Source organism: Heloderma suspectum, chromosome 4, assembly GCF_057233095.1.
Source record: "Heloderma suspectum isolate Gila_16-S chromosome 4, 16-S_ref, whole genome shotgun sequence".
Classification (NCBI taxonomy): Eukaryota; Metazoa; Chordata; class Lepidosauria; order Squamata; family Helodermatidae; genus Heloderma; species Heloderma suspectum.
Genome location: NC_139461.1, coordinates 83,666,514 through 83,693,939, shown reverse-complemented (window position 1 = coordinate 83,693,939; position 27,426 = coordinate 83,666,514). Strand labels below are relative to the sequence as shown.

Here is a 27,426-nt window from a genome sequence, read left to right as displayed (position 1 = left end):
GCTGCGTGTCACCCACATATTGATGACACTGCACCCCAAACCTCCTGATGATAGCCCCCAGCGGCTTCACATAGGTGTTAAATAGCATCGGCGAGAGGATGGAACCCTGTGGCACCCCACAAGTAAGTGGCCACGGGTCCGAAACCTCCTCTCCCAGTGCTACCCTCTGGTACCTGCCGGAGAGGAAGGACCAGAACCACCGCAATACGGTGTCCCCAATGCCCAACCCCTCCAGGCGGTCCAGGAGGATACCGTGGTCAACGGTATCGAAAGCTGCTGAGAGGTCGAGGAGAACAAGGAAGGAGCATTCACCCCTATCCAGAGTCCTCCTCATATCATCTACCAAGGCGACCAAGGCCGTTTCTGTCCCATGCCCAGGCCTGAAGCCCGACTGAAATGGGTCTAGATAATCAGTTTCTTCCAAGTGTGCCTTCAACTGCACCGTTACCACCCGCTCAATCACCTTGCCCCAAAATGGCAGATTTGAGACTGGCCGAAAGTTGTTCAAAACTTGAGGATCCAAGGAGGGCTTCTTTAAGAGCGGTCTTATCACTGCCTCCTTGAGGGCTGATGGCATCACTCCCTCCTCAAGGGAGGCATTCACCACCGCCTTGATCCCCTCACCCAGTCTCTCTCTGCAGCTGATAATGAGCCAAGATGGGCAAGGATCAAGTAAGCAGGTGGTCGGCCGTACCGATGAAAGCACCTTGTCCACTTCATCAGGAGGAAGAAGCTGGAACCGATCCCACAAAACCGGTTTGCCACAGGCTGCCTCTTGCTCACTAACTGTATCCACAGCGTGCAGAGTAACACACCTAATCTGATCAAGTTTATCTGCAAAGTGCCTTGCCAAGGCCTCACAGGAGGCCTTAGAATGCTCCAGTGGTTCCGGAGCCACAGGACCGACCAGGCTCCGGACCACTTGGAACAGCCTCCTGGGACAGCACTCTGCAGACGCGATGGAGGAAGCATAATATTCCTTTTTTGCTGCCTTCACCGCCACATGATAGGCTGAAGATACAGCTCTAGCCCGTGTCTGATCGTCTTTGGAGCGAGACTTCCACCACCGGCGCTCTAGCCATCTCACCTCCTGTTTCAGAGCTCGTAACCACGGATTGAACCATGGTGCAGTCCGAGCCCTGTTCAGGGGGAGAGGGCGTTTCGGAGCCACCTGATCTAATGCCCCAGTGATTGCGGCATTCCAGCCACCCACCAGGGTCTCGACCGAGTGGCCGTTGGCATGCCCCAGAGAATCCCCAAGCGTGTTCAGGAATCCATTTGGATCCATAAGACGCCTGGGGCGGACCATTTTAATGGGTCCTTCACCCCTGCGGAGGGGTTGTGGAACCGAGAAGTCCAACGTCACCAGATAGTGATCTGACCATGCCAAGGGGGTGGTGGATATACCCCCGACTTCCAGATCACTCCCCACTTCTCCAGAAACAAACACAAGGTCTAGTGCATGACCGGCTACATGGGTGGGCCCAGTTAGAATATGGTGCAGCTCCCAGGAGGCCATGGTCTCCATGAAGTCCTGAGGTGCTCCTGTGAGGATGGCCTCCGAATGTACGTTGAAGTCCCCCAACACCAGTAAGTTAGGGGACTGCACACGCTCGAAGCGCTTTCTGGCGCTACTTGGAAATTCCCTCTGCTCTTCCCCAGTAGTATATTGGACAGCTTCCGACCTGAGGGGCTCATCTTCCGGCGTCATCTCTTTTAGCCTTGTGATACGTTCCATGGGGTTTTCTTGGCAAGAATACTGGAGTGGGTTGCCATGTCCTTCTCCAGTGGACCACATTTTGTCAGAACTCTCCGCCATGACCTGTCCGTCTTGGGTGGCCCTGCACGGCATAGCTTATGGCTTCACTGAGTTACGCAAGCCCCTTCGCCACAACAAGGCAGTGATCTTGATCTTACATTCCAGGTTCCTAAACAATATTGTTCTTTACAGCATTGGATTTTCTTTTCACCACCAGACACATCCATAGCTGAGTGTCCAAGTAGCGCCAGAAAGAGTGAAGCGGCTGGGCCAAACCCGAAAGGACACTCAGCTGTGGATGTGTCTGGTGGTGAAAAGAAAATCCGATGCTGTAAAGAACAATATTGTTTAGGAACCTGGAATGTAAGAACCAGTCCTGACTAACCCCTTAATCTCAGATGAATAGTTACAAACGTTTATTGAAAGGATGAACTGGATTTTTAATATCAGTGCACTCTCCTTTTAATGGTAATATGATTTTTATTGGTGGGATTCATATAGTTTTATGCTGCTGCTTTTAGTTAAGTTGTTTTAATACACTGATCTAAAATGTTTTATGACTTTAAGCAGCCTTAAGAAGACTCTTGTCTTCATTCATTCATTCCATTTCTATACCACCCAATAGACAAAGCTCCCTGGGCCATTTACAAAGATTAAAAACCTTAAAAACACAATATTATACATAATATAAAACATTTACATACAAACATATAAGCAGACAACATTCCCCCATAACAATTGAAAGGTGACATATATATTCTTAAACGAAAAAATTAGCATGAATGAAAACACACTTTGCACATGTTCAGATGTCCCCTTTCTATTCTTACTTCACCTCTTCCAGGCTTTGAGCCCCTGCATTGAAAACAAGTGGGTCTGAATTATGGCTGATAGCAAGCTCTAGGGCAGGAACTGCTGTTCTGGCATTACCTCAGATATTTGGTCTGTCTCTGTTTTCTTGATTTGTTCACGTTATCTAACCATCAAGGCATATTTAGGCCACATTTCTGCCTCAGGCTATGGAAAACATCGTAAGAATTTAACAGTGGCCTCTTCTCTAGCCATAGGCTGTCCCAGGATGGGTATTTAATATGGAAAATAGTGTTTTATATCCTTAATTTTTACACACGCGACGGATTCTTTAAACTGAATGCAAAGCTTAAAACTCAAGGGGCTCTATAGCAGTGGCTGTTCCTGTTTTCTTGGGAGGCGGCTCAAAATACCTCCGAGCGGCTCAAGAATGTTCCCCTCCCGCAACTATAATTCCCATCCCCATTTCAGCGTCTCGTGCTACCACAGCTACTGCTGGAACGAACTACAAATAAAGGCGGGGGGAGATGTGGGGATTGAGACAACACTGTGGCCGGGCAGCGGTCTCAGAGAGCCAAAATACTGCCCTGGGTGCTTTTGACTACTGCTACAAAGAACGGTTTTCCCTCTTCAGGGCTCCCAGAGAGGAACTTTGTCGCGCCTCTAAATCTCCACGTCCTCTGGAAGGACCCCATCCTTGTGGGAATGGTTTCTGCCAGCCCCTCTCCGCTTTCTAGGGATGCGAGGCTCACTCGCTGCAGAGGGCGGCAGAGATAAGGGCGGGTGACAAGGAGGGGGAGCTCGACTGGCTGCACGAAGCAACAGCAACAAAAAAGGCTTTCCCCTCAGAGCGCGCCTTCCCGCCCTTTCCACCTGTGGGGCCGCCGCCGTCGCCCTCCTGCTGCTGCTGCGCGAACCCCGGGGAGATGGGCTGCTCCTCCTGGCAACTGGGGCTGCTGCTGCCGGCTTTGCTGCTCTTCGCGGCGGCGGAATGCCAGCTTCGAGGTGAGGACGCAGCTCTGTTGCCGGCGGCGCAAGCTTGAGCCGGGGGGGGGGGGAGCCCCAGCTTTCAGCCCCGGGACGTGTTTGTAGTGCCGCGTGGTGGTGCCTTCGGGCACGTGCAAATGGAACCCGGCTTTCCGCGCTCGGGTCTGCTGCAGCCCGTGAATCGGTGGTCGGGCAACCTCCCTCCCTCCTCCCTCAGCTGCTGGCCTCGGCGTTCCCGGTGCCTTGTTCCTAAGCCCAGCCGGGCAAGGTGCGGGCCGGGGAGGGAGGGAGGGAGGGAGCTGGTGGCAATGCCGGCTAAGCAGCCGCTTCGAGCGGTTCTAGGCTGCTCAACTGCAAAATGTCAGTGGATCAAAGTGGGGCGGGGAAGCGAGCGGCGTTTGGATCTGGATGGTTTTATTGAAGAGCGAAGAAAGATTTTCCAGTGCCGCCAAACTCGGCCAGGGATGATGACGATGATGATAGCAATACAGTATTGTTTGGTTCCCACGTGCTAGAAATTTAACATCTGGTCTCGGCTGCAGAAAGCATAAAGGCAGATGATGGCAAAGGCGACTGGGGTGCCTTGCTGGTTTATTTTGCTCTTGCTTTGGGGGTTCAAAACTCAGGAAAGCTTTCTTTCTTTCTTTCTTTCTTTCTTTCTTTCTTTCTTTCTTTCTTTCTTTCTTGAACGATGGTGTCCCCAGGGAGGGACGCATTTCATCACTTGATCCCTATTCGCCTTTCCTCATCTCTCCCTTTCCCCCACCCACATGGCTTTCTCAGTTGTCTCCCTCCTTCCCTTTCTTCCCGGACTTTCTGTTTGCAATAACTACCCCTCCCACCCCACCCCCGCTTTTCTGTTTTCCTCCCCTGCCAGTACTTTCATCTTCTGCTGGCAGTGAAGGAGATTCTGCTCGCCTTCCCTGTTGGGGATGAAGAGTCCGCCCACTTGCTTTGTGGCAGCGGAAACTTGGGTAGGGTGGGGGGAATGCTTTGAAGTGAAGGGGAAATCAACTGGTTGGAGTCTCCCCAATAGACTCATGTAGAGCTCTTCTTTTCTTTGTACCGATTTACTGTATGTAACGTATTTGATTTTTTAATAGTTTTGAAATCGTTTGATGCTGTTGTCCTCGTTCTCCACTGACGTGATTATTACTGGTGGGGTGATTGGGGACGAGACGGCACTTTACAAAGGCTCCCCCCCCCCCCACTGTCTCCTGAAAGGGGCAGCCAGACTGACATCTTATCCCTCCCTCCTCAAACTGCCCTTTTCTTTCTGGATCGGCTGAGCCAGGAGTTCAGGAGTCCTGCTCGGACTCTAAGGCCATTGCAGTTCTGGAGGACGCTGGGCTTTCCCCTGCCCCCAAACTCCTTGTTTCTGAATTTTTGCCTCTAGCCACTTTGGGGATTACATAGATAGGATCTGGCACTCTGGCACACAGGCTGCAAAAGGGCCACTACATCCCAGACTAATGGTGCACGTGAACTATGGTGCCCCAAGGGAGGGAGAGACGCATTTCATCAAACTGCTTTTGTGTGGCGTTGAAGTAAGTCTGTAGTGAGCCATTCAGAATAGATGATGATGGCATCCATTACTATTGGGGCTGGAGAGTGAAAGAAAGATCCTGAGAAAGGGAGTGTGTGTGTGTGTATATATATATATATATATATATATATATAATCTACTAAGATGACTAGAAACATATTTTTAAATGAAACAGGACATTCTTGCAGAGTGTGCCACATATGGAAGAATTCATTCCAAGCAGATCGTAAATTGAATGTAAAGATTAGTTTCATACATAGTGAAGTACAAAGTCAAAGTTTTGGGTGGATTTCTATGTCAGATTTAGGATACTGACTAAATAGGAGGCAGATCTTTAGCCAGGCTAGAAGCATATGTTGTTTTATATACATCTCTAATGGTGGCAAAATCTGCTTTTTATCCCTTAGTACATTTTTAGTACAGAAAAGGGATGGAAATGAGATTATACTGACGTCTTCTGTTAATAGGTATCAAATGAATACTATAATTGACAGTGAAACTGTATATTTCACTGTGTATTTATTAAATCAGTTCACTGAAATACATGTATACTAAAAAGTAAATCCTAATGAGTTCAGTGGGGCTTATTCTCAGGTAAGTGGGTATAAGATTGCATTAATTCATTTAGGCTGCAATCCTATACACATTTACCTGGGAGTAAGCCCTATTGAACTTAGTGGGGCTTACTTCTGAGTAGACGTGTATAGGATTTCAGCCTTATTGGTGCACTTATTACTAAGACCCTAGTGCTGCGTTTTCCATGAACCCTAGGGTCAGTTCATACCTTACTTCTGCATGAGGTGTCTGCTTACATGAGCCACATAATATTAGAGCAGCAAAATTTGAAAATGGATGATCGGGTTTCCACGAATGGGAATGTCCGTTTTAAGAGCCCTCCCCCAGCTCCACATTGCTGTACAATATTCCAGTTCCCTCTTCCAAAGTTACACTGCTTTTGTGAGTAAACCATTTGTGTGAGCAATTAAATATGCAAGAGACCTAGCTGAGAGGTAACCTATGAACCAGATCCTCTCAGTCTTGCCAGTGACAGATTAGCCCAGGAATATAGGAGAATTTCCCTGGGGCCTCATGTCACTGGACCAATTAGCTGTGTAGAGCTGCAAGTGTGATGAAAGAGTAAAGCACAGCAGAGAGAACAGATGAAGATAACTATCTAGCGCCTGGCCAAAGCAGTATCAAAGCCCCACATCAAACAGCTGGGAACTTTGGACTACAAGAGACACTAGTGCAGCTTTCCCCAATGTGGTACCCTCCTGTTGAGTTGGACTGCAACTCCCATCAGCCCCCGCCAACATGGCCAATGATCAGGGAAGATGGGAGTTCTAGTCCAGAACATTTAGAGGGCACCATGTTGGGGAAGGCTGTACTAGTACGTGTACATAAATCCTCAGGGGCCTTTATATACCTAATCTGATCCTCCATTATTTGCCACCATTGACTAATCATTTAGAAAGGTTGGGGACTCCTGTTGCGTATGAGCATCATTGCAGTGAGCCTATGTACCCCAGTTGCTGGGGAACATGGGTGGGAGGGTGCTGTTGCTCTCATGCCCTGCTTGTGGGTTCCCAGTCGACAGCTGGTTAGCCGCTGTGTGAACAGAATGTTGGACTAGATGGACCCTTGGTCTGACCCAGCAGGGCTCTTCTATGTTCTTATCTTCAACGTTTTAGAAGTTGTACATGCTCCTTTCCTAAGTGGTTCATAATTAAATCTTGGAGAATCTGTACTTGAAAGACACACTTTATTTCTATTTTTTAGGGACGTAGGCCAGAAGTGTTTGTATGCATGGAAATGAAAATGCAATTATTTCTTCTCTGTTTACATGGCCTTGGGGAAGCATCTTCTAGGAGGTTTTCTAACATATTTGGCAGTGATAATACTGGAAACTTTCTAGGTATTATTGCCCGTATAAATGCAGCTTACATAATCCACTAAAATTTCATTTTTAGAGATGGCCAAACGTGAGTAGTGACAATTCTGATCATTAAGTGTAAATGGAACTTTCTTAATTAAAAGTTGAATCTGGACCATCTAAAATAACTGTTGGTACAGTGGGCGCAGTCCTAAATCTGCTGAAATCTCGGTTTAATTTCTGTTGATGTTGTTAGGGATGGTATTGGGGTTTTGTGTTATTTGGGCAATGAGAAAGCAAAACACTAAAAAGAACGTATGATCCATCATCTGGTTTATGTCACTGGTATTTGCTCCCCCTCATACTGTGTTATCTTCTTAATGAAGCAAGCCAAGAACAATTTATTGATTTATTAAACAAGCTAGAAAGCAAACACTTTTTTGTTTGTAAACAAGCTAGAAGAGTTATAAGCACTTACAGTCTGGCATCTGGATTAGTCATTCCTCTCAGATCAGATCCTGATGTTAGCCCTATTCAGGTGTTCCGAACCTGAATAGAGCAAACTCATGAGGAAAGGGGACGCTCCAACCCCACCCTTTTGTCATCCTCTACTCATGGAAGGTGACAGTCTGAAGAGGAGAGTCTCCTGTATCCATGGAGACTCTTGGGGTTCTTTCTCACTTGGAAAGCCTCCATGGATACAGGAGGTTCTCTTCAGTCACCCCCCACAATGAGAGGATGATGGATGCAGCAAGGGAGAGGGGCGGGGGCTGGAGCACTCCCTCTTGTCGCATGTTTTCCCTATTCAGGTACAGAATGCCAGAATAGGGCTGTTAAAGGGGCCAAAACAGACATTACTTTAAATCCATCTCTTAAAAATTTTTTTTGTTACTCTAGCGTTCGTGCAGGGGACCTGATTTGGATCAGGAACCTGGTATGTGTGTAAGGGAGTAGGGTTTTTTGTTTAAAGATCTGGATTGGTCCCCCATTAAAATGAAATAAAAGGCATAGCTGCTAGATTCTTAAAGTAATGTCAGTTTTGGCCCTCAGACTTTGCAGAGTGGGATGAGAAGTGCAAGTTTGTACACTTCTTATCCCAGAGCCAGTGTGGTGTAGTGGTGAGAGTGTTGGACTGAGAGCCTGGAGATCTGGATTTTAGTCCCCACTCAGCCATGGAAGCTCATTGGGTGACTTTGGGCCAGTCACAGACTCTCAACCCAACCTACCTCACAGAGTTGTTGTGAGGATAAAATGGAGAGGAGGAGGTTTATGTAAACCGCCTTGGGTTCCTTGCAAGAAGAAAAAAGGTGGGATATACAGTAAATGAAATAAATAAATAAATAAATAAATAAATAAATAAAGGAGCAATCCTATGGCCACTAGACAGCGGCTAGACGGCCATAGGATATGCTTTTTCCTGGGAACCAACCTCGGAGCCCGCAGTCTGAGGTGAGTTCCCAGAAAACTGACCTACCCCCACATTCACGCTGCCTCAGAGGCAGTGTGGAGAAACCCTGTCCTCCATGCTCAGAAGAGGAGCGTGGAGCAGTTGAAAAGGGGCAGGGCTGGGGGCATTCTGGGGCGGGAGAGCGGATCTGCATGTACGACACATTCTATGTGTCGTACAGCAGCCTCGTCTCCTGCTCAGCCTCCCCGCTGCTAGACAGACAAAATTGGCTGTCTAGCAGAAAAAGCAGGGCAGGAGAGTCGCGGAAGGAATGATCCCCCCGTGCTTCTGCCTTGCTTTGGATAGGCGGTCGCCTCTGAGTTCAGAGGCGGCCACCTATCTAGATAGGATTGCGCCCTAAGTCACTCTCACTGTTCTCCATGCTTCTTTGTAATTTTCAAATGGAAACACATTCATTTTGCACACACACCCCTTTGTGGTGAGGGGTGATAGCTGCATAAATTCTTGCTCCTGTATTAGGAATAAACACATCTCATTGTGGGTGAGTGTGGCAGAATGTTCAGATTATGATTTAGATATTATGAAGGAATGTGAAGGACAGGAAGTACTAGGCATTTGTATTTGTTGTTGCTTTTTGTATTGTATAAATGACTGAAGCCATCTTGTATTTGCCTTTTTTCTGAGTCGCTCCTAAACTGGCTTTAGATATACCTTTTATTTTAGAGAAAGTATTTAAAAACCTAACACAGAAGGTTTCTAATAAATTCTTCTGAATTGTCAGTGCATTGACATCCACATTCAAGGTTAAATAATGACCATAATCTTGGCACGTGAGTTGTCTTAATTAATTAGCTTGTATAAAATTTTAAACTTCAAAATTATATTGGTGCTTTGGAAACATTATAATGGAGTTGAATGCAGTTGTAGAGACACAAAGCCTGAGGAGGTAAAATGGATGGTCACATATATATGGCTTCTTCCTATTCACTACAGTGGAAGAGATAGCTCTGCCTATGCAAGTAATAGGTAGGGCTGCCCTTCCACTGAAATTAATGGGCAAGACCTGTATATATGTGTGTGCGCATGAGAGGGAGACAGAGCATGGTGCCTCTGAGTGCACCTCAAAGCCTCCGTGTTGCTAAAGGTTGCAAGATCAGATGTCTTTAAATACAAACTATAGTTTCTCAGTTTTCTTCAGTAAAAATGCTTCTCCGTTTTTTGTAAAGATTTGGAGAGAAGACCATACTTTTAATTAGTTCAGATTACAGATAGGTATAGCTTCCCCTTACTGGAATTGGTAGCTATCAAAATCCTTTTGGGGATAATGGGTTTGCAGAACTCAGCATCCCATTTTTTTAATGTGAAGATGCTAATCCAGGAGCAATCCCAGGAATGTGGCGAAAATTCAAATGCCTACATTTGAAGATAAACACAGCTGAAAGCCAAAACAACTTCACTTCTATATATAATAGAATTAATAAAACTTGGGTTTTTGCATTGCTAAAAAAGCTACTCGGTCATTTCCACCATATAATGGAACCTGTTGTTGGTGATAGCCAACGTTCATATATTTGAATGCCATTGAAAACAACATTGGTAAAATGGCTTCTTCAGCATTTCCTGTATTTCATTATGTGGGTGCATATTTCCTGACAGAAAACAAAGAAGCTATAAAATGTAAGAATGCCATTGCTTTGCTAAAAATGCTGATCAAGCAGTAACTCCTCAACATTAGCTGTGACCATATTCTGAAGCATAGGTTTTCCTTTGATTCCAGCCAGCAAATATGTTTTTAATGTGCACACAAATGTTTGTAATATAGTAGAGGGTTTTGACATTCTGTAGTCATTATACTTGCTCCAGCACTAGGTTGCATATATGCCTGAACCTTTGACCCATTGCCATGAATACTGGTGAAATCTTACGATTTCAAAAACCAGCTTGGACACATCCGGTAAAAATCTTAGCTCAGCTATGAACAAGAAACAATGTCTTCCATCTGTAATATAGGGATATAGCCCCTCTTTCTTTCTTTCTTTCTTTCTTTCTTTCTTTCTTTCTTCAGTAAATTTATATCCCACTTTCTTCCATCAGGGAACTCAGGGTGGTGTTCCCAGGTGGTCTAGGCACTGACCACCCCAAGACTCTGCTTAGTGTCAGCAAAATAGCTGTATCCTTTGCTTCAGATCAAGTCCTGAGGCCATATTATGGCCATATGATTTGTGAGAGTAATTAATTTTAACTTTGGCCACGAATGGGCCTGTAGATCAGGCTGAGCACTTGGGGACCTCCAGATGTTTTGGCCTACAACACCCATCAAGCCTAGCCAGCATAGCTAATGGTGAGGAATCATGGGAGCTGTAGGCAAAAATATCTGGAGAGCCAAAGGTTGCCCACCACTGCTATAGAGCATTTATTTTGTTATTTTATTTGGCTTTTTTATCCCCCAGATTCATGTTGCAGGACTGTATGTTGGCCCCCTGGCAGTCTTGCTGTGGGGTGCCACAGGGTACCATCTTGAATACAGTGCTGTTTAATATCTATATGAAGCCTCTGGGTGTGGTCATTAGAGGATTTGGGACAAGGTGCCAGTATGCTGATGATACCCAACTCTATTTCTCCATTACATTTAAATTAGGAGAAACCATTCACAATCAAGATCAGTGCTTGAATGTAGTGGTGGGCTGGATGAGGGCCAGTAAGCTGAATCTGAATCTCAGTAAGACATAGGCACTGTGGGTGAGTGGTTCCCAGGCTCTGGGGTTAGGGAAATTATCACCTCTGGATGTGGTTGTACTCCCCCTGAAGGAACAGGTTTGAAGTTCGTCAGTGCTCCTGAATCCATTGCTGTCATTGGAGGCCCAAGTGACCTCTGTGGCTAAGAGTACATACTACAAGCTTAGGCTGGTACAGCACCTGTTCCTGGATAGGGATAGCCTTACCACCGTGCTCAATGTGTTGGTAACTTCAAGATTGGATTACTGGAATATGCTCTCTGTGGGGCTCTGGAAGCTGTAGCTAGTGCAGAATGCAGCAGCTAGGTTATTAACTGAGGCGGTTGCATATTATGCCTGTGCGAAGGACTCTATACTGCTGCCAGTCTGCTACCAAGCTAGGTTTAAGATGTTGGTATTAGTATACAACACTCGGGGAGAGAGCGGAGGACAGGAAGGCCCGGCGTGCTATGGTCCATGGGGTCACGAAGAGTCGGACACGACTTAAGGACTGAACAACAAGAATTAGTATACAAAAAGCCCTATACAACTCAGGATCACTCTCCCCTTATACCAGCGTCCCAGGCCGCTATGATCTTCAGGAGAGGCCCTGGTGTCTGTGCTGTGGCCTATGGATTTCCATTTGTCGATGACAGAGACGGGCTTTCCCTGCAGTGGCACCTGCCGTGTGGAATGATCTCCCTTCTGAGGTATGTCAGGCCTCAACTCTGTTGTGTTTTAGGTGTTGATTGAAAATGTATATATTTGCTTTGGCTTTCCCCCAGCCATGAGCTGACTTCCTACCAACCTCATGATATTATTGTGTGTGTGTGTGTGTGTGTGTGTGTGGTCTTTTAGTTTGTTTAGTTTGTTTTTATTCTTTTGTAAACTGCTTTGGGATGTGTTACAAATGAGAAGTGGTATATAAGTATTGTTAATAAATAAATTATATAACAAGAAAACATGGTTTCCCACTACGTGCATGAGCCATGGTGAGCCTTGGGTGTATGCACTCTTCCCTTAGTTAGTGAATTAATCGGGATCCATACTTTGATCCTTCCTTGTTAGAAATAACTAGAGTTTAACCAGACTTCCCTGAATTAAGATGCATGAAGAAGCTGTAGATAATTTAAAATAGAAAGTGAGGGCTTCTCCTCTCCTCTTGCATGCAAAAGAGGATGAACAGGGAGAGGGAAATACCTGAGCCTACATTTGGTGCCCATAGCAGGAAACCATGGCTTCCTCTCATGTTCAAATTTGCCTTTGCTGTGTGAGTGAATTTCCTTTTGTGCAACAGGATCTCTCCTTCCTCTCTTCCACCCCTGTGCCCTCCAATCTGCTTTGAAGGGTCCCCTAACCCTTCAAAGCAGATTTGGGGTATGTGCTGGGGGCTGCAGAGGAGAGGGGGTATCTGTTCCACTGGCATCCAGACACCGTTGGTGTTTATGACTATTTTCCTACATTACCTCAGTAATCCTTACACTGTACTGGGTGATTATCAGCCTTACTCAATAATGAATGTGAAGTGCTTTGACCAATTAGGAGAAGTGATCTATAAACACTAAATATGATTGGTCTACAGGGACATTATATGGCATAAGTTAAAATCAATTACACTTGAATAACCATTTTTAAAACATACATTCACACAACTATTCTGCCTAGGCAAGAAACAAAGAAAAAGTTTTAGACAGAGGGATAGTACCAGAAAGGGTATACGAGGCATGATTCTACATGAAAGCTGTCAAGAGGTACTGTATGTATAGAAGCAGGGATAATAGACGTGCATATAGAATGGAAGAAAAGAAGAAGAAAAAGTATCATTATAAAATACTGCTAGGAATTACTGCAGGAAAAAGGAGGCTAAAGGTGAAATACCATAACTTAATGGCAGAACCAATTGTTACATAACTCATGGCATACTTGGAAAAATCAAACACTGTTAAATTTATGCACAGCTTCTGGATGTTCAGTGCCTTTCATAGTCATCCAAATCAGGACTTTAAATTTAAAATTAGTAGTGTAGTAGTGTGACTCTCTACTACATACATAACCATGTGAGCTGCCTGACACATACTGCTGCTAGGATCCAGGCACTAACTGTGACTTTGATATTTTGGGTAGCTATTCTAGTTTGCAAATAATCTTGCCGTTACGTTTTGGTCCTGAGAGTCCATGGTGAGCCTCTTTGGGCCATGTAGAAACACAGAGGGCACAAAAAGTGGTCAGGTGTTTTCTCACTTTGATGTTGAGCTGGTCCTTTTTTCTTATTCTTTTTGTTTTTGTTCTTCTTGCTTTGTTTTTGCTCTCTGCTGGGTCCTCCATACAGTGATAAACCTGTTCACTGATCACTTGTCCAGAGCCTGGTGCTGATCACTGGACCTAGTCCTGCAAACCATTCCAGCATCTTGTCCTAGCCTTGACCTGCACTCTGTTACAGTTTTTCATGGGATTATCACATCCTTAGCCTTTACACATTTATTAACTGTATCCAGAGCTACTGAAGGATTAGGAGACATAGCCACGTTTATGACAATGCTATAATAAAACTATACATAATGAAATAGTGTGTGAATTACTAGGCTCTAGACTGGTTAGGATGTCTGAGTTGGATTTGGATGTGGGAAATTAAAAAAAAATGCTGTTGTCTTTGACAAAATTCCCACTGACTACAAAAATTGTTATTGTTGTTCAGTCGTTAAGTCATGTCCGACTCTTCGTGACCCCATGGACCATAGCACGCCAGGCCTTCCTGTCCTCCGCTCTCTCCCGGAGCGTGCTCAAGTTCATATTCATTGCATCCGTGATGCTATCTAGCCATCTCATCCTCTGCCTTCTCCTTTTGCCTAAAGTCTTTCCCAGCATCAGGGTCTTTTCCAGAGAGTTTTCTCTTCGCATTAGGTGGCCAAAATATTTGAGGACTACAAAAATACCAGAATCTTATTGCCAGTTACTTCCTTTTATTAGGGGCAGCGCTATGGGGCAGACACAATTGCTGCAGGGAAACTAGTGTAAACATGCAGACATCATATAAAGTGCGCATGGCATATTGACATTCTTAAAGACATGATTGGATAGGGGCTCTGGAGCATGACTGGGGAAGAGAGCCAGTGTGGTGTAGTGGCAAGAGTGTTGGACTAGGAGCTGGGAGATCTGGGTTCTAGTCCCCACTCGGCCATGAAAGCTCACTGGGCGACTTTGGGCCAGTCACAGACTCTCAGCCCAACCCACCTCACAGGGTTGTTGTTGTGAGGATAAAATGGAGAGGAGGAGGATAATGTAAGCCGCCTTGGGTTCCTTGCGAGAGGAAGAAAGGCGGGGTATAAATGCAATAAATAAATAAATAAACTGGTGGTCCATGGGCCAGATGCAGCCTGTGCACACACACACCCTAGCCTAGTTAGACTTAAAAAAAAAAAAACCCATTAGTGCCAATGAAGCTTTTAAAAATCTCTAATTGCAGTGTGTGTGTGGAAATACTTGGGGGGGGAGTCACAGCTGGGGAGGGCTTAAGATGTTCATGGTCTTCCTTTTTAAGGGGTTGTGGATTACATGTGAACGCACAATCCATGATTCTGGGTTCATATGTAATGACAACACATGGTTAAAACAACCCAGAGTGCACAACCCAACAGCAGACCATAGTTTCTCTTTCTGGGTCGTTCGTGGTTAACAAACAATAGTTTCTTAGTGCAGCTGAATTCACACTACATGACACCCCAGAAAACAACAACCCATACCATGGGATAGCATTATGTGCGAACCCAGCCAGAGTAGATCCATTGAAATCAATGGGATATCAGTTAATCATGACTAACTTGGCCCACTGATTTCAGCGTGACTAAGTCTGGATCCAACCGTCTGTCTGTCTTCACCCTTAGGGATTGCTAAAAGTTACCATTTTCTTAACTATTTTATATAGTTTATATAGAATCAACCAGAGTCGTTTTCAACCTAAGTTAGAGTGAAGTAGTATTTGTTTTGCCCATAGTATGTGTGATACTGAAAAATCTTTTGAATACATTCTGAGCAAGCTGAAGATTAACATAAAAGCCCCTTGTCAGCAGTAAATAGTTTGTCTGTGTCCTCCAGACAATAATGTCGTCTGTGTACTGAAAAAACTATGAGCATACGTTGATTAGCTGTTGGTATTTACAGGACTTAAATAGGCAGGAGGGAAGGCTTTTCTTTAAAAACAAACAAAAAACAAACTTCCTCCTTTTGTTTTTGTTTAACAAGGGCTCAGCAGCTGCTATCCTTGAGGCACTACTTGGTGATATCTTCCAGAAAGAACAAAGAAATGTAGTATGTAGGTTAGAGAAATGTGCTGCAATATGAGATTACGTACAGTGCAATCTTATGCATGTCTATCCCAAGGTGTCATTGAGTTCAATGTGACTTAAATACAGGTAAGTGTGTATTTGATTGCAGCCTTAATAATTATTTCATATACAATAGTATTCATTTTAGTTTTGGAAATATGCACATCAAATTTTGAAAACTCTTGCACTATTGGTATTAATTATAAGTTACCCTGTACTATGACCTATATTTCTATAGCCCTATATTGCTATTGAAAATCTCAGTCTCAAAAAGGACAGATTTATCACAGATGGAAACTTTGTTCATCATTTATTACGTTTTACTTGGTTCTGCAACATTCCACTAGTGTAAGGAGAAGAAAGATTTTTCAGCTTTCTTTATCATTTTTTAAAAATGTTGTAATAATTCAGCAGTGAATAGTTAACAACTTGGTTGATGATCCTTCTTGAAGAAACATTGCTAAATAAAGTTTTATGTCTGAAAATAGAATTGCAATCTGAAGATATATTATTTTGACAAACTTATTTATTGTTCATGAGTCTCGAGAAGAGGTATGCTTATAAAATTCTCTTCCTGAAAGAAATAGTTTATTTTCCCCTTGGTGCTGTCTTTTTTACTGTAAACCGTAAAATCTCTCCAGGGATTTACCCTGGAGATTAGTCTGTATTCGCTACATGTATCTCCTTGTATATTCTGGGAGGTTTTTTCCTCTTTTTTTTCAACAATCTGCAGTGATTGCCAAACTGACAAGGAAGTTTCACTGTGGGGTTTCTGTGGTCAGTAACTTAGAAGGGTCTAGACTCTAGAGACTATGAGCTTCAGTGAGATCACCTTAAACTTAGAAATACTTGTGGAGCTGGCAGATTTTGTTATTTCTTCCTCTTGGGGATTAATGACTTCAGAATGTTGACCAAAGTGTTGCATAATACTTTGTGATGCATGCTTTATGCCCATTTTGCATATAGAAGAAGATTTGCTTCATTGTCTCCCATTGATCCTAATAAGTCCATCTGTTATGGACTTATGGGATAACTCATCTGTTATCCATATCTTATTTATTTATTTATTAATTTATTTATATCCTGCTGAGAATGCCATAGTTATTTCTTTGAAAAATGCCATTTTATTAGAACCACGTGTAAAAATGCATAATAGCCATTTCATGCAATAAAACAAGGCATTTTATAGCACATTTTAAGATGTTTAAGCATTTCTCATGCATTATCTCAGTAAACCAGTTAAATTTTATATGGGGCTTTTATAAACAAGCCCTTTTGTCACCCAGAATTTCAGTAATAATTTTCATTTAAATGAAAATATGGTGGTGAAGTTATTGTTATCTACTGAACTCCTTTCTGTAACTGATAACAAATAGTTCAATCTAAAATATTAATATATAAGCTCCTGATAGATGGAGGTCTCTGAGATAAGAGCCTTCCATCTATCCTGTGGCTCGCCTGCAAGAGCCAGGAAAAGCAGGAGGCGGATGAAGGTGTTTCCACCTTCTGTTCCTGTTCTTGCTCCTCCTCAATATATAGATATAGCTATTCATCTAGATGGGCCTCTAGGCCCATCTGGCTCACTTAATGGCAGTGAGTAGGGATGGGCAAAAGAGAAGTAATAGGATCCTGTGGATCCCAGCCTCTCCTCTCCCCTCACTTCTCTACTGAGTGGAATGTCTGAAATACCTTATGGTCCCTATGACATCCTTCCTGGGACCCTAGATTGCTTTGAAAATGTGTGACTGAAGGTTCTAAATTAAGTAAGAGAAAAGTAATTTAGGCATCCCAAAACTGACTACAGTAAACACACAAGGAAGAGAAGGGCACTGTCCTTGCCCTCTGTGTCATAATTTCTGCATGTGGAGGGTGACCTAATGATGAAGAGAGCTTCCAGTATTCATGGAGGTTCTCCAGAGAACACTGGAAAATCGGTGTTCAAAATTATGTGGAGAGCCTCCATGGATACAGCTCCCTTTTTGGCTTTTTTATGCAAACTGCCAAACAAGTATTTTTATTTAAGGATGGATTGCTTAAAATTGGTTTTGGGTTTTTTGGCTTTCATGAGTAAAGTTGGGAAAGATTAACAGAGAAAACCTTGATGTGTGCATGAATCTAGTGCACAGTGATCGAACTAGAAAAATACCAGGATTATAGCTTCCTGTGGCAAACCTGTGCAGATATTGCATACCTAGAGGCCTGTTCATATAACCAGATTGATATATAGAGGACGTAAACTGAACACACATTTTGAGTTTTGTTTTGAGTTCCGCTTTTGGTGAACGGGTTATGTAATTCCTCCATGTCACAGCATTACTTGCAACTCAAGCCACATTTAGTACTTGGATTTAACCTGTGTTCTTAACAGACTTAACTTGTGTTCAATAATACTGCGATATTGCAACAAAGGTGTGATGGAGTAATGATATATTCACCTATATACATGATTTATACTCCTTGAGATGTGCAGGTACAACTTGTTTACTCTCCATCATCTACTGACGGTGAGGGAAGGAACACATGAGCCAAAAGCTTCCTCCTGACCTCATTCCACATAGAATCCTGAGAGCAAAGTAGTGTCTGATCAGGCCCATTGCAGTCCTAAGCCACACACAGTAGGAATTTTCTTGTATCTGTTTGGTGTGGCAAAATGAGTGATATGTATGTGAGAGAATCTAATGATTTCATTGTTAGCAAGGCATCCTTCCCAATAATGGTGGGATACAGAATTCCAAAAGAAAATCTCCAACATCTATATTACTGTAATACCTTTCTTAGGTCAACTCAAAATGTTGCAGAATACTATGCAAGCTTTTTGAGTTCTCCAGAACTCTTCATCAGACAGAAGAAACCATAATGCAGATAACGGGGAAGGGATCTCTCCTCACAGGAGCAGGCAAGGCAAAGAATAGATATGTCAGAAGAGTCCTGAAATCTTGATAGCACAGAACCTGGAGCTCTGTTGATCAAACAAGCAAGATATGGTGGGAGTTCCTTTACAAAAGAACAGCTGTTAGCCATCAGCCACCTATTTCTGACTAAGCATTTAAAAATATGAATCAAATGATGTGGGACAGGAACCTTTGGGTGTAATTTTGGCACTTGTTATGAGATTCTGTTGATGTAGTAGTTAAGGCTGCTGCCAAGTGCCAATAACTCTGTGATTCACCATTAGAAACCTGCAGTGCCTGATAATGTTATTAAAAAGGGAATGCTGTTTCTTCTTCTTTTTGAAGCTGTTTTATTTCTCTCTCCCTCCCCCTTCAGAAAGTCATAGGTGAACAGTGATTTTTTCAAAAGCTACTCACCTTGGTCCAGATGCCTATGTATGCTTAAATGTGCCCATGGATTTTGTGATCATGTAGGAGTACATGCTAATTTCAATGGTGGGAGATTGTCCATCTGTAGATCACACCTTTCCATCAAAAATGGTCTTCAAGGGGGTTTACAATAAAGCAGTAAAGACCATAATAAAAGTAAACATTTCAGACCCATGAATGGAAAGGATTTTGTACACCAGTTGGTTTCTCCCATTAAAATTAAGATGTCTGCAGGATATTCATACATGCATTTAGAGCCTCTGTGCCCAGAGCAGGTTACTGCAGAGATGCTGCTAGGTTTGAAGAGGCCCAATGCAAATTGTCCCCACCCCCCATGCCAGTATTTTTTTTTAACCATGGGTGGGCAGTGGTGTGGGGGCAGCTCCCCTTCCTGCTGACTCACTGGTAAAAGGAAGTGGTGTGACAGCTGGTGGCTGAGACCACAGCCTGACAGTGTGCCATTTTAATTGAAAGGGTTTTTTCTTGCTTAACTTTGAGTAGCAGCGACCTGAACCAATCAGACACTGCCTTTGTCAGGCACAGCATGGGCAATGAGGGCACAGGAGCTACAAAGGGAAGAGGGTGGTGGAACGATGACTAGGAGCAGCACATACACATCACTTGTCAGGTTTGTTTGGGGGCCTGTGCCCTGGCAGTGCCACTGGGTTACTGGATGGGTGAAAGAGCATGCTGATGTAATGCTCAGTGTGTCATCCAATTTGTTGTAATGATAGCAATACAGATGCTTTCAGTTCTGTATCTAGTGTATATAAGAATGAAATGTATATCTGACATCACTGGAAAGTTTTAAGAAAGTCAAGTGAGTTAGTCAGATGCCTAACTCTGCACTTAAAAGCATTGCTTTATGGGACACAAGTCTCAAAATGGTGTCAAATTAGTAACCAGAACAACTAAATCTAAGCTCTTTCCTATGTTACTGCTGTAGTGCCTCCACTACACAGCTGTGTACCTGTGGCTTTGTTTCATTCCACTGTGATAACGTTTTGAAGCCAAGCACCATTTAAGTGGTTTCTCCCCACCCGATTGGTGCCCTCTTCATCCAATTGTTGCTGGACAACAGATTGGAAGGAACCTAGGAATGCTTGAGGAATTCAATCTTTGCACATTCCAATACAAATTGGCCCGATCTGCACTTTCTGGACTAATGTGTTTATTGGAATGAAGTTATCTTTTGGATTTCTCACATTTTTTAATATTGCGATGCAATTCGTGAGTCAAAAAAGTGTATCAAAATTAATTTCAAAATGCATATTTTGAAGGGGGGAATTATTTATTTAATTTGTTACATTTATACACTGTCCATGGCAACTAACAACAATAACCTCCACAATAAATATATTTAAAGAACATAACAAATAATCAATATAAAGCTATCTAAAATCTGATAAGAACATATAAAATGTGTATTTTGAGCGAAAATATATTTTAAAAATATGTATTTAAATACATATTTTTGTGCAGATCGAAAAATAGCAGATTAAAATGGAAAGCGGATGGAACTGATTTATGAGTGAACGCATGAGAAAGTGACGCCTGAAATTGGGGACTGGGAAAATTTTGTTTGGTCCACATTTTTAAGTAAACAAATCTAATTCATACTTTCTGTACTAATACGTGGATTGGAACACAGTTATCCATTGATTTCACACTTTTTCAAATTTTGGAAATTTCTTAGCCCAAAAATTGTATAGGAAAATATTAGGCAGAGTTGTATACAAAATGCACAGATTACAGTTCCTCACTTAGATCAGTAGCTTGCAGGATTATGGAAAGATCAGTACAAAATGCATATGGCAGGGGAAATTGTGAATAAAAATAAATGTGATTTTTTCTGTAGTTTTTTTAAAAATTGCAGACTAATGCATTAACTGGATGGAACAGATTTATAATTGTATGCATGCAAAACTGATATAGACCAGCTGTACTGATCTGTCAATCCTTACCTGAAACAGACCAGAACAGATCCAATCTTCAAGGAACCACATAATGCTGGACTTCAAATTACCAAATTGATATGGTGTGGGTCAAAGCTACATGGAAGATGCTTCTGTAGTTGCACTAACAAATATACAGACCCTGAGTCTCATAGTTTTCAACATTCAGTGATAATAAGGAATAATTAAATGTGACTCTGATTTCAGAACCAGTAGGCAAATTATGAAAATATTTGTATCTCAGGAAAATGTAGTCTGTGCTTAATGTGACTTGAAGAAAAGACAGGAGCCACTAAAGTTAACTAAAAAGTGTAGACTCCTTGCAACTTGTGGGGAAGCTACTCGTGAAAGAGCAAGTACTAATTTTATGGTCTAGCAAGTTTTCTCTTCCTTGGCAAAGTGCCCATCCACCAACCTTGGGCTGTTTTACTTTTGTGCTGTGGCAGAGAAACTGTTCTAAGTAGATATTTACACTGTCTTAGGTATTTATTAACCCATTGCCTCTGTAATGTGGCTTTTTAAACAATATATAAATGTACTGAATTTTAATTTTGTTCTTATTTTTTCTTTCACCCTAATATTTTTCCACAACTGGTTCATAGGCTCTTAAATAATTGTCCTTCATTTTGTTGAATTTCTTAACAAGTCATTTCATATATGCTGATTGTTATGGGAACCTTTTTATCAAATATGCCACTATATTTTAATAGTTTTTAAATAGCTGTATTACTTGAAGGAACAGTTTAGTATTTTATTTGCATTGTTAGACGTAAAGCCATCGGCAGCATTTCCCGAAAAAAGTCTTTTATGCATGTGTGTTGGCTATCCATATTTCCAGAATATGAAGACTTGAAATTATAATTCTAGAAATGCACTACAATTTCACAAAAGATCTCAGACACAGATCTACTAAATACATTTTAGGTCTTTCCTGCATATATATTATTTTACTGATCCAGCAAGGTTCTTCTTATGATCTTATGTCCTTGTTAAGACTGAATAATTGCCAAATTTTATAAGCATAACCAAACATGTACATTTGAAAGGTTTATGTAAAAAAAGTGCTTCAAACTGTGATTTATTTCTTCCACTGCAGTGCTTGAAAGTTCCCTAACAACTGTCTGCGATCTATATAAATGTTTTCCCTAACTGGAAGGCCTATTACTGATGAAACAAAGCCCTGTGAGGAGAGCCTGAAAGAACTGGGCATGTTTAGCCTTGAGAATTGAAGACTGAGGGGAGATATGCTAGCGCTGTTCAAGTACCTAAAAGGTTGTCACAGTGAGGAAGGCCAGGATCTCCTCTCAATCATCCCAGAATGTAGGACACGGAATAATGGGCTCACGTTACAGGAAGGCAGATTCCAAATGAATGTCAGGAAAACCTTCCTGACTGTTAGAGCAATATGACAGTGGAAACAATTACCTAGGGAGGTAGTGGGCTGTCCCACACTGGAGGCGTTCAAGAGGAAGCTGGCCAGCCATCTGTCAGGGATGCTTTGACTTGGATTCCTGCATTGAGCAAGGGGTTGGACTTGATGGTCTTATAGGCCCCTTCCAGCCCTAATATTCTATGATTCTGTGACCAGTTTCAAAACTGTCAGATTGTTATAAATTGTTGGTTACTTTACTTAGAACACTAACAGAGCAATACTATGGGCTATGAGCCGAAAGGACAGCACAGTCCAATGTCGGAGCTGTTCGTCCATCCAAAGCTCTGCCAGGCTTTTGCCAGCAGGTTGGAAGGAACGACAGAGGCTTTTTTCATCTCCTGTCTCTCCAAAAATGTGGTTTTCACTAGATGGGTACCTGAGCCCATCTAACTCTTCTTTTCTGCAGGGGATGGGGGCTGAGAAGCTGTTGGATCCAGCCGATCTATGGCCTCTCCCTTCTCTGCCCACTGGGGAGCCCCCAACACATCCATTTCCTCCCTTCCCAAGGGCTGGGGCTCAACTTTGGAAGAGGGAGCAGCCACAGAGCATTACGCAGCAACTACAAGGGGCTTGTGGATGTAGAGAGCCACACTTGGATCTCTTCTGAACTTTGTCTCCAGCCTTGGAGGAAGAGTTCCACTTCATCCTATGGCCCCTCAGGCACTAACTGGGGGCCATCAAATTCCTCTGCGATTTAGAAATAAATTATATTAGAATCCTTTAAGAGCCTTTGTGTACAGTCTCTGGAAAGTGACTGTATAAAATATTTATTGTTTCATTAGATCAGGGTAGGCAAATGTTTTGGGCCGTGGACACGTTTGTCAATTTGAGATACTGTCCTGGGACCCACCGCAAAATGTTTGCCTTGGGAGGCATGGCAGAAGACAAACAAATTGCCCAAATGACTGAATACAAGGCACAGGTGGAGTCTGACCCAACATACTAAACAAGTCCTTTGAACCCACAGTTTTCATCACCGACAGAAACCTATTTTACAGAGATCCCACCTGCAAGTAAGAATGTGTGTGTGTTCTTTAAAAATGTGGGAGGGCAGGGCATCTTTGTGGGTACCAAGGTGTCCACGGTCGCATTGGTGCCCATGAGCACCACATTGCTTACTGCTGCTGTAAATAATGGCTCTGATTTTTCTGCCATTGAACACAATGCAAATGAAATGAAAAATTATATTTACTACTTTCAGCATGAAAAAGAATGCTTTTACTCTTTATAAAGCCTCAGTACAGTTACTATAAAAGATTGAGTAGTTGATACTCATTCTAGAAAGCTACTTTGTCAGCTTCGAATTCCTAGCTGAAATTAGATGTCTTTATCATTGTCTAAAGTTGGTTCTGTCTTACAGAATGAATAGGATTTATTTTTCTTTTAAATTATATATGGTTCTTGAAGTACAGAAAAATGAATACTCTCAGTATGGACTCTTCAGATTATTCATCAGCACGCTCTCTCTCTCTCTCTCTCTCTCAATATTGATCTAGATAGCCCCATTGACTTAATTATAAGTAAATGTGCATAGAATTATTCTGTAAAGGACCCACCTATTGAGGATCCTAATTTTAAATGTACACATCCATCCCAAGCTAGTAATGTTTGATCTAGCCAGTAATGAGCAAGCTTCCACTTACATTGGAAATATATATTTGTGCCAATCTGTCCAGAATAACAAAAGTGCACTGTATAAACATCTGATTTATCACAATATAACCTTATATTAAAAGTTAGGAATTGCTGGGGAAGTTCCAGTGCCCTAAAGTACTTGGAAACACTCAGAAATCCCAGTACATTTTAGTGAATTGGTCCCTCCTGCTTTTTTTTTTTTGCAATAGTCAGGAACTCCGTAGCTCCATAACTGGAAATATTATAACTGAGGTTCATACATTTTCACTTATAGATGTGGTACATTTACATGAAAATAAACTTCTGAATGATCCATGCTGCTTTAGGGAGTATTCTGAATACATATTCCCAGTTTTCAGTAGGCTAGTGTACAGCACTTTTAAACTGCAGTTGAAGTTAATTTAGGTATCTGTATCTATCTGTCTCATTATTCCTGTCTCAGCCCTGCACTGTTGGGTGGCCTTGTTTAGGAACCGTGCAGGAAATACACAAATGGGGCCCTGATAGAAAGGAATGATAAAAGCAACATGTGAGGTCTGCAAAGGACATAACACACAATGTCACAACTTCGTATCTCTAATATTCTGTGACATTCTGTGATGTAGGAACACAGTAAATATCAAGATTTGGTGGCACAGTGGCAAATACATTAGCTTTTAAAATATCCAGACTTTAAACAATCTTGTAAAAAACAATATTTATAATCAACATTTATACTTAAGACTTGTAAACATGAAACAGAATAGTGTAGTCACATGGAGCAGTATTTCCAGTACTGCGGATGGAAAAAAATGCTTTGTAATACATAATACTGTGTTATGGGTCTCCAGTTCGCTGTCCATGGGCACCACTGTGCACACAGACACTTCCCTACTTAAGTGGGAAGCCTTTTTAAAAGTTCACACTGTAGCTGTTCATGCCAGCTAAACTCTACGAGGTGTAAAAGTGATGTTGGCTAAATTAAATTCAAATGATCAAATGAAAGTGTTTGTGTAGGTGACTCACAACTTGGTGATTGACTATAACGGACCATAATATCATGTATCGCTTACCTTTTCTTTGAGCAAATTTGTATGAACTAAATTACTTCTCCAATAGTTTTAAATTCACTATATTCAAGCACTGTGAATTGTGCTGAAAATAATCTTTTTGATGTAGTATTATGTCGATTCAGGATCCTGCTGAATGGTTTTCATATCTTATCTGTGAAAAGCCTCACATGTCTATCCAAGTCTCCTTCCTCTTCTTTGTAATACTCCTAGCTTAACATCAAATTACTGTTTTCCACTTTGGTGTTTGCCTAACCCCATGACCCTAAATGGGTTTATGTGCAAGTCAGCTGCACTGACTTCAGTAGAATTTGCTTTCACATGCTATATTAAGAATGAGTTGTTACTGTTCCAGGTGTAACTTTTTATTCAAGGTCAAATAGCCTTGAATTTCTGCTTGTTTCCTGGTATCAGGTGGGGGCTGACTTTTTCTAACTGTGGGAACCTCTTTTTAGTTTGTATAAAAATATGCACCTGGGTAATCAAAGGAAGACCGACTTCACATCATTATGTAAAGACATAGGCAATGATTTGAAAACCCACAATTCATTGCTTGCTTGTTTAAATTAGCACTTCGTAGTCTCTTGTTTTTTCTCAGTCTGGATTGGTATTTTTTTTTTAATCTCGGCCCTCTTTCAGCAAACAAGATTTAAAGCAAAGATGAAGGCTTGGGAAATTGTCGGGGGCAGAGTTATCAAGCAAATTTATTTCCAATTTTCAGAGGGATAGATTTGCCACAGCAAAGAATATTGTGGCACTTTAAAGTTGAACAAATTTATTGTGGCAGTTTCTCTTCTTCAAGCAGAGAATTTACAATACCAGGGTGTTTACCTTTAGTCACCAATCTAAATTGCTTAATTGGGAAACACATTTTGCTTAATAGATTCAAAGCACAGAAAATCTATAGCAACAGTATCATATTCAGAAGTTAAAGGAAAACAAAGCAAGACTTCTCCAGATGTCTTAGTCACACTCCGTGCCTTCATAACGTTAGGCTATGGCACTGTGCTATCAGGATCGGTCTCCATTGTATGCCGTTTGTTTGCTTGTCTGCAATATGTCTTTTTGTGTACGCATCTCTCAATATGGTTGGGAAATGAGCAATGTGTCGGTAGCATGTACGGGGACAGAGCTTAATGGCCAAGTCCACCCTGCCCTGCACATTTTCACTGAATTTGTGAAACACCACTGGAATGTCTGAGGACGGCTAGTATGTATTACTTATATTTCAGGATGTGAGAAACCTCTATGAGAAATTTTGCTATTCTTATAAGAGCCCTTTTTGGCATATGAAGAGGGAAGGGCTGTAGATGAGGTAGAGGACATGCTTTACGTGTAGAAGGACCCTGGTTCAGTCACTAGCATCTCCAAGTAGGGCTGGAAAGAACCCTGCTTGAAATCCTGGAGAACTGCTGCCAGTCAGTGTTGACAGTACTGGGCTAGATAGACCAGTGGTCTGACTCAGTATAAGGCAGCTTCTCATGTTCCTATACTCCTAAGAGGAACCCCTACATTTATTTTAAACTTCACTTTGAGTAAAATGTTCAGTGGGAAGTCTCCTTAAGTTTCATTATTTCATTCAGTAAAATAGATATAACTTTACTTTGCTAGATGGAATTGTGAATGTGGGTTGGAATTAATCCATTTCCCCCCATAATGCACTGTGTTCCAGAAATATTGCCAGCTTGGTCCTTGACATAAATCTTTATTGCATTGCTTCCTGTTGGAGAAAGAAAATGCATCAGTTTATTTATTTATTTATTTATTTATTTTTATTTCATTTCTGTACTGCCCAATAGCTGAAACTCTCTGGGCGGTTCACAAAAGTGAATGATCTTCATTCAGTTTGATCTTCACAGGGTTATTCTTCAGACAGTGATTTCTTTTTCAATGGCATATGTCACCAAAGCTGTTATCTGGTGACTGATACTAATTCATTAAATTTACAGCATGTTGCTACAGACGCATAAGAAATCATCCCAGCATTAACAGAAACCTGACAAAACCTCAGAAATGTAGTGGATATTTTCCTGTGCATCAAAAGCCTTGTACAGGCAGAAATAGAACAAAGGTCTATGTATGAAGCATCCTTTCCCAACTTGATACCCTCCAGATGTTTTGAACTACAACTCCCAGCATTCCTGGCCATTGGCCATACTGGCTGGGGCTGATAGAAGTTGAAGTCTAAAACATCTGGAGGGCACTAGGTTGGGGAATGCTGGAAGATTTCCACTTTTTAGAAACAATGGGATCAAGATGGATTAAAGAAATCTGGCTATAGAATCCTGTAGAATGACATGCATACATTTTAAAAAACCCTTATAATTATTAAATGATCTTCATTTGTATCTCTTTCAGGTTTATTTCCTGCCATTCTAAATCTTGCTAGCAATGCTCATATCAGCACCAATGCTACTTGTGGTGAAAAGGGGCCTGAGATGTTTTGTAAACTTGTGGAGCATGTTCCAGGCCGTCCTCTACGCAATGCACAGTGTCGAATCTGTGACCACAATAGTGCAAATCCCAAAGGCAAGTTTACTGCATTATATTTTTTTTCTGGTAGCTTCATGAGACATGGTCTAGAGTATAAAACTGTTAGGGCATGTAAGTGGTTTG

General features: G+C 42.1%; 1 protein-coding gene across 1 annotated transcript in view; it reads left to right on the top strand.

The window, feature by feature from the left end:
- Positions 1–3,323: 3,323 nt before the first annotated feature.
- The window catches only part of LAMA1 (laminin subunit alpha 1), a 132,783-nt gene continuing 108,680 nt past the window's right edge, over positions 3,324–27,426 (top strand). The window contains exons 1-2 of the mRNA XM_084849819.1: positions 3,324–3,574; positions 27,169–27,339. Of these exons, the coding sequence (XP_084705945.1) occupies positions 3,496–3,574; positions 27,169–27,339 (250 nt within the window). The 5' untranslated portion in view covers positions 3,324–3,495. The remainder of the gene's footprint in view (positions 3,575–27,168; positions 27,340–27,426) is intronic.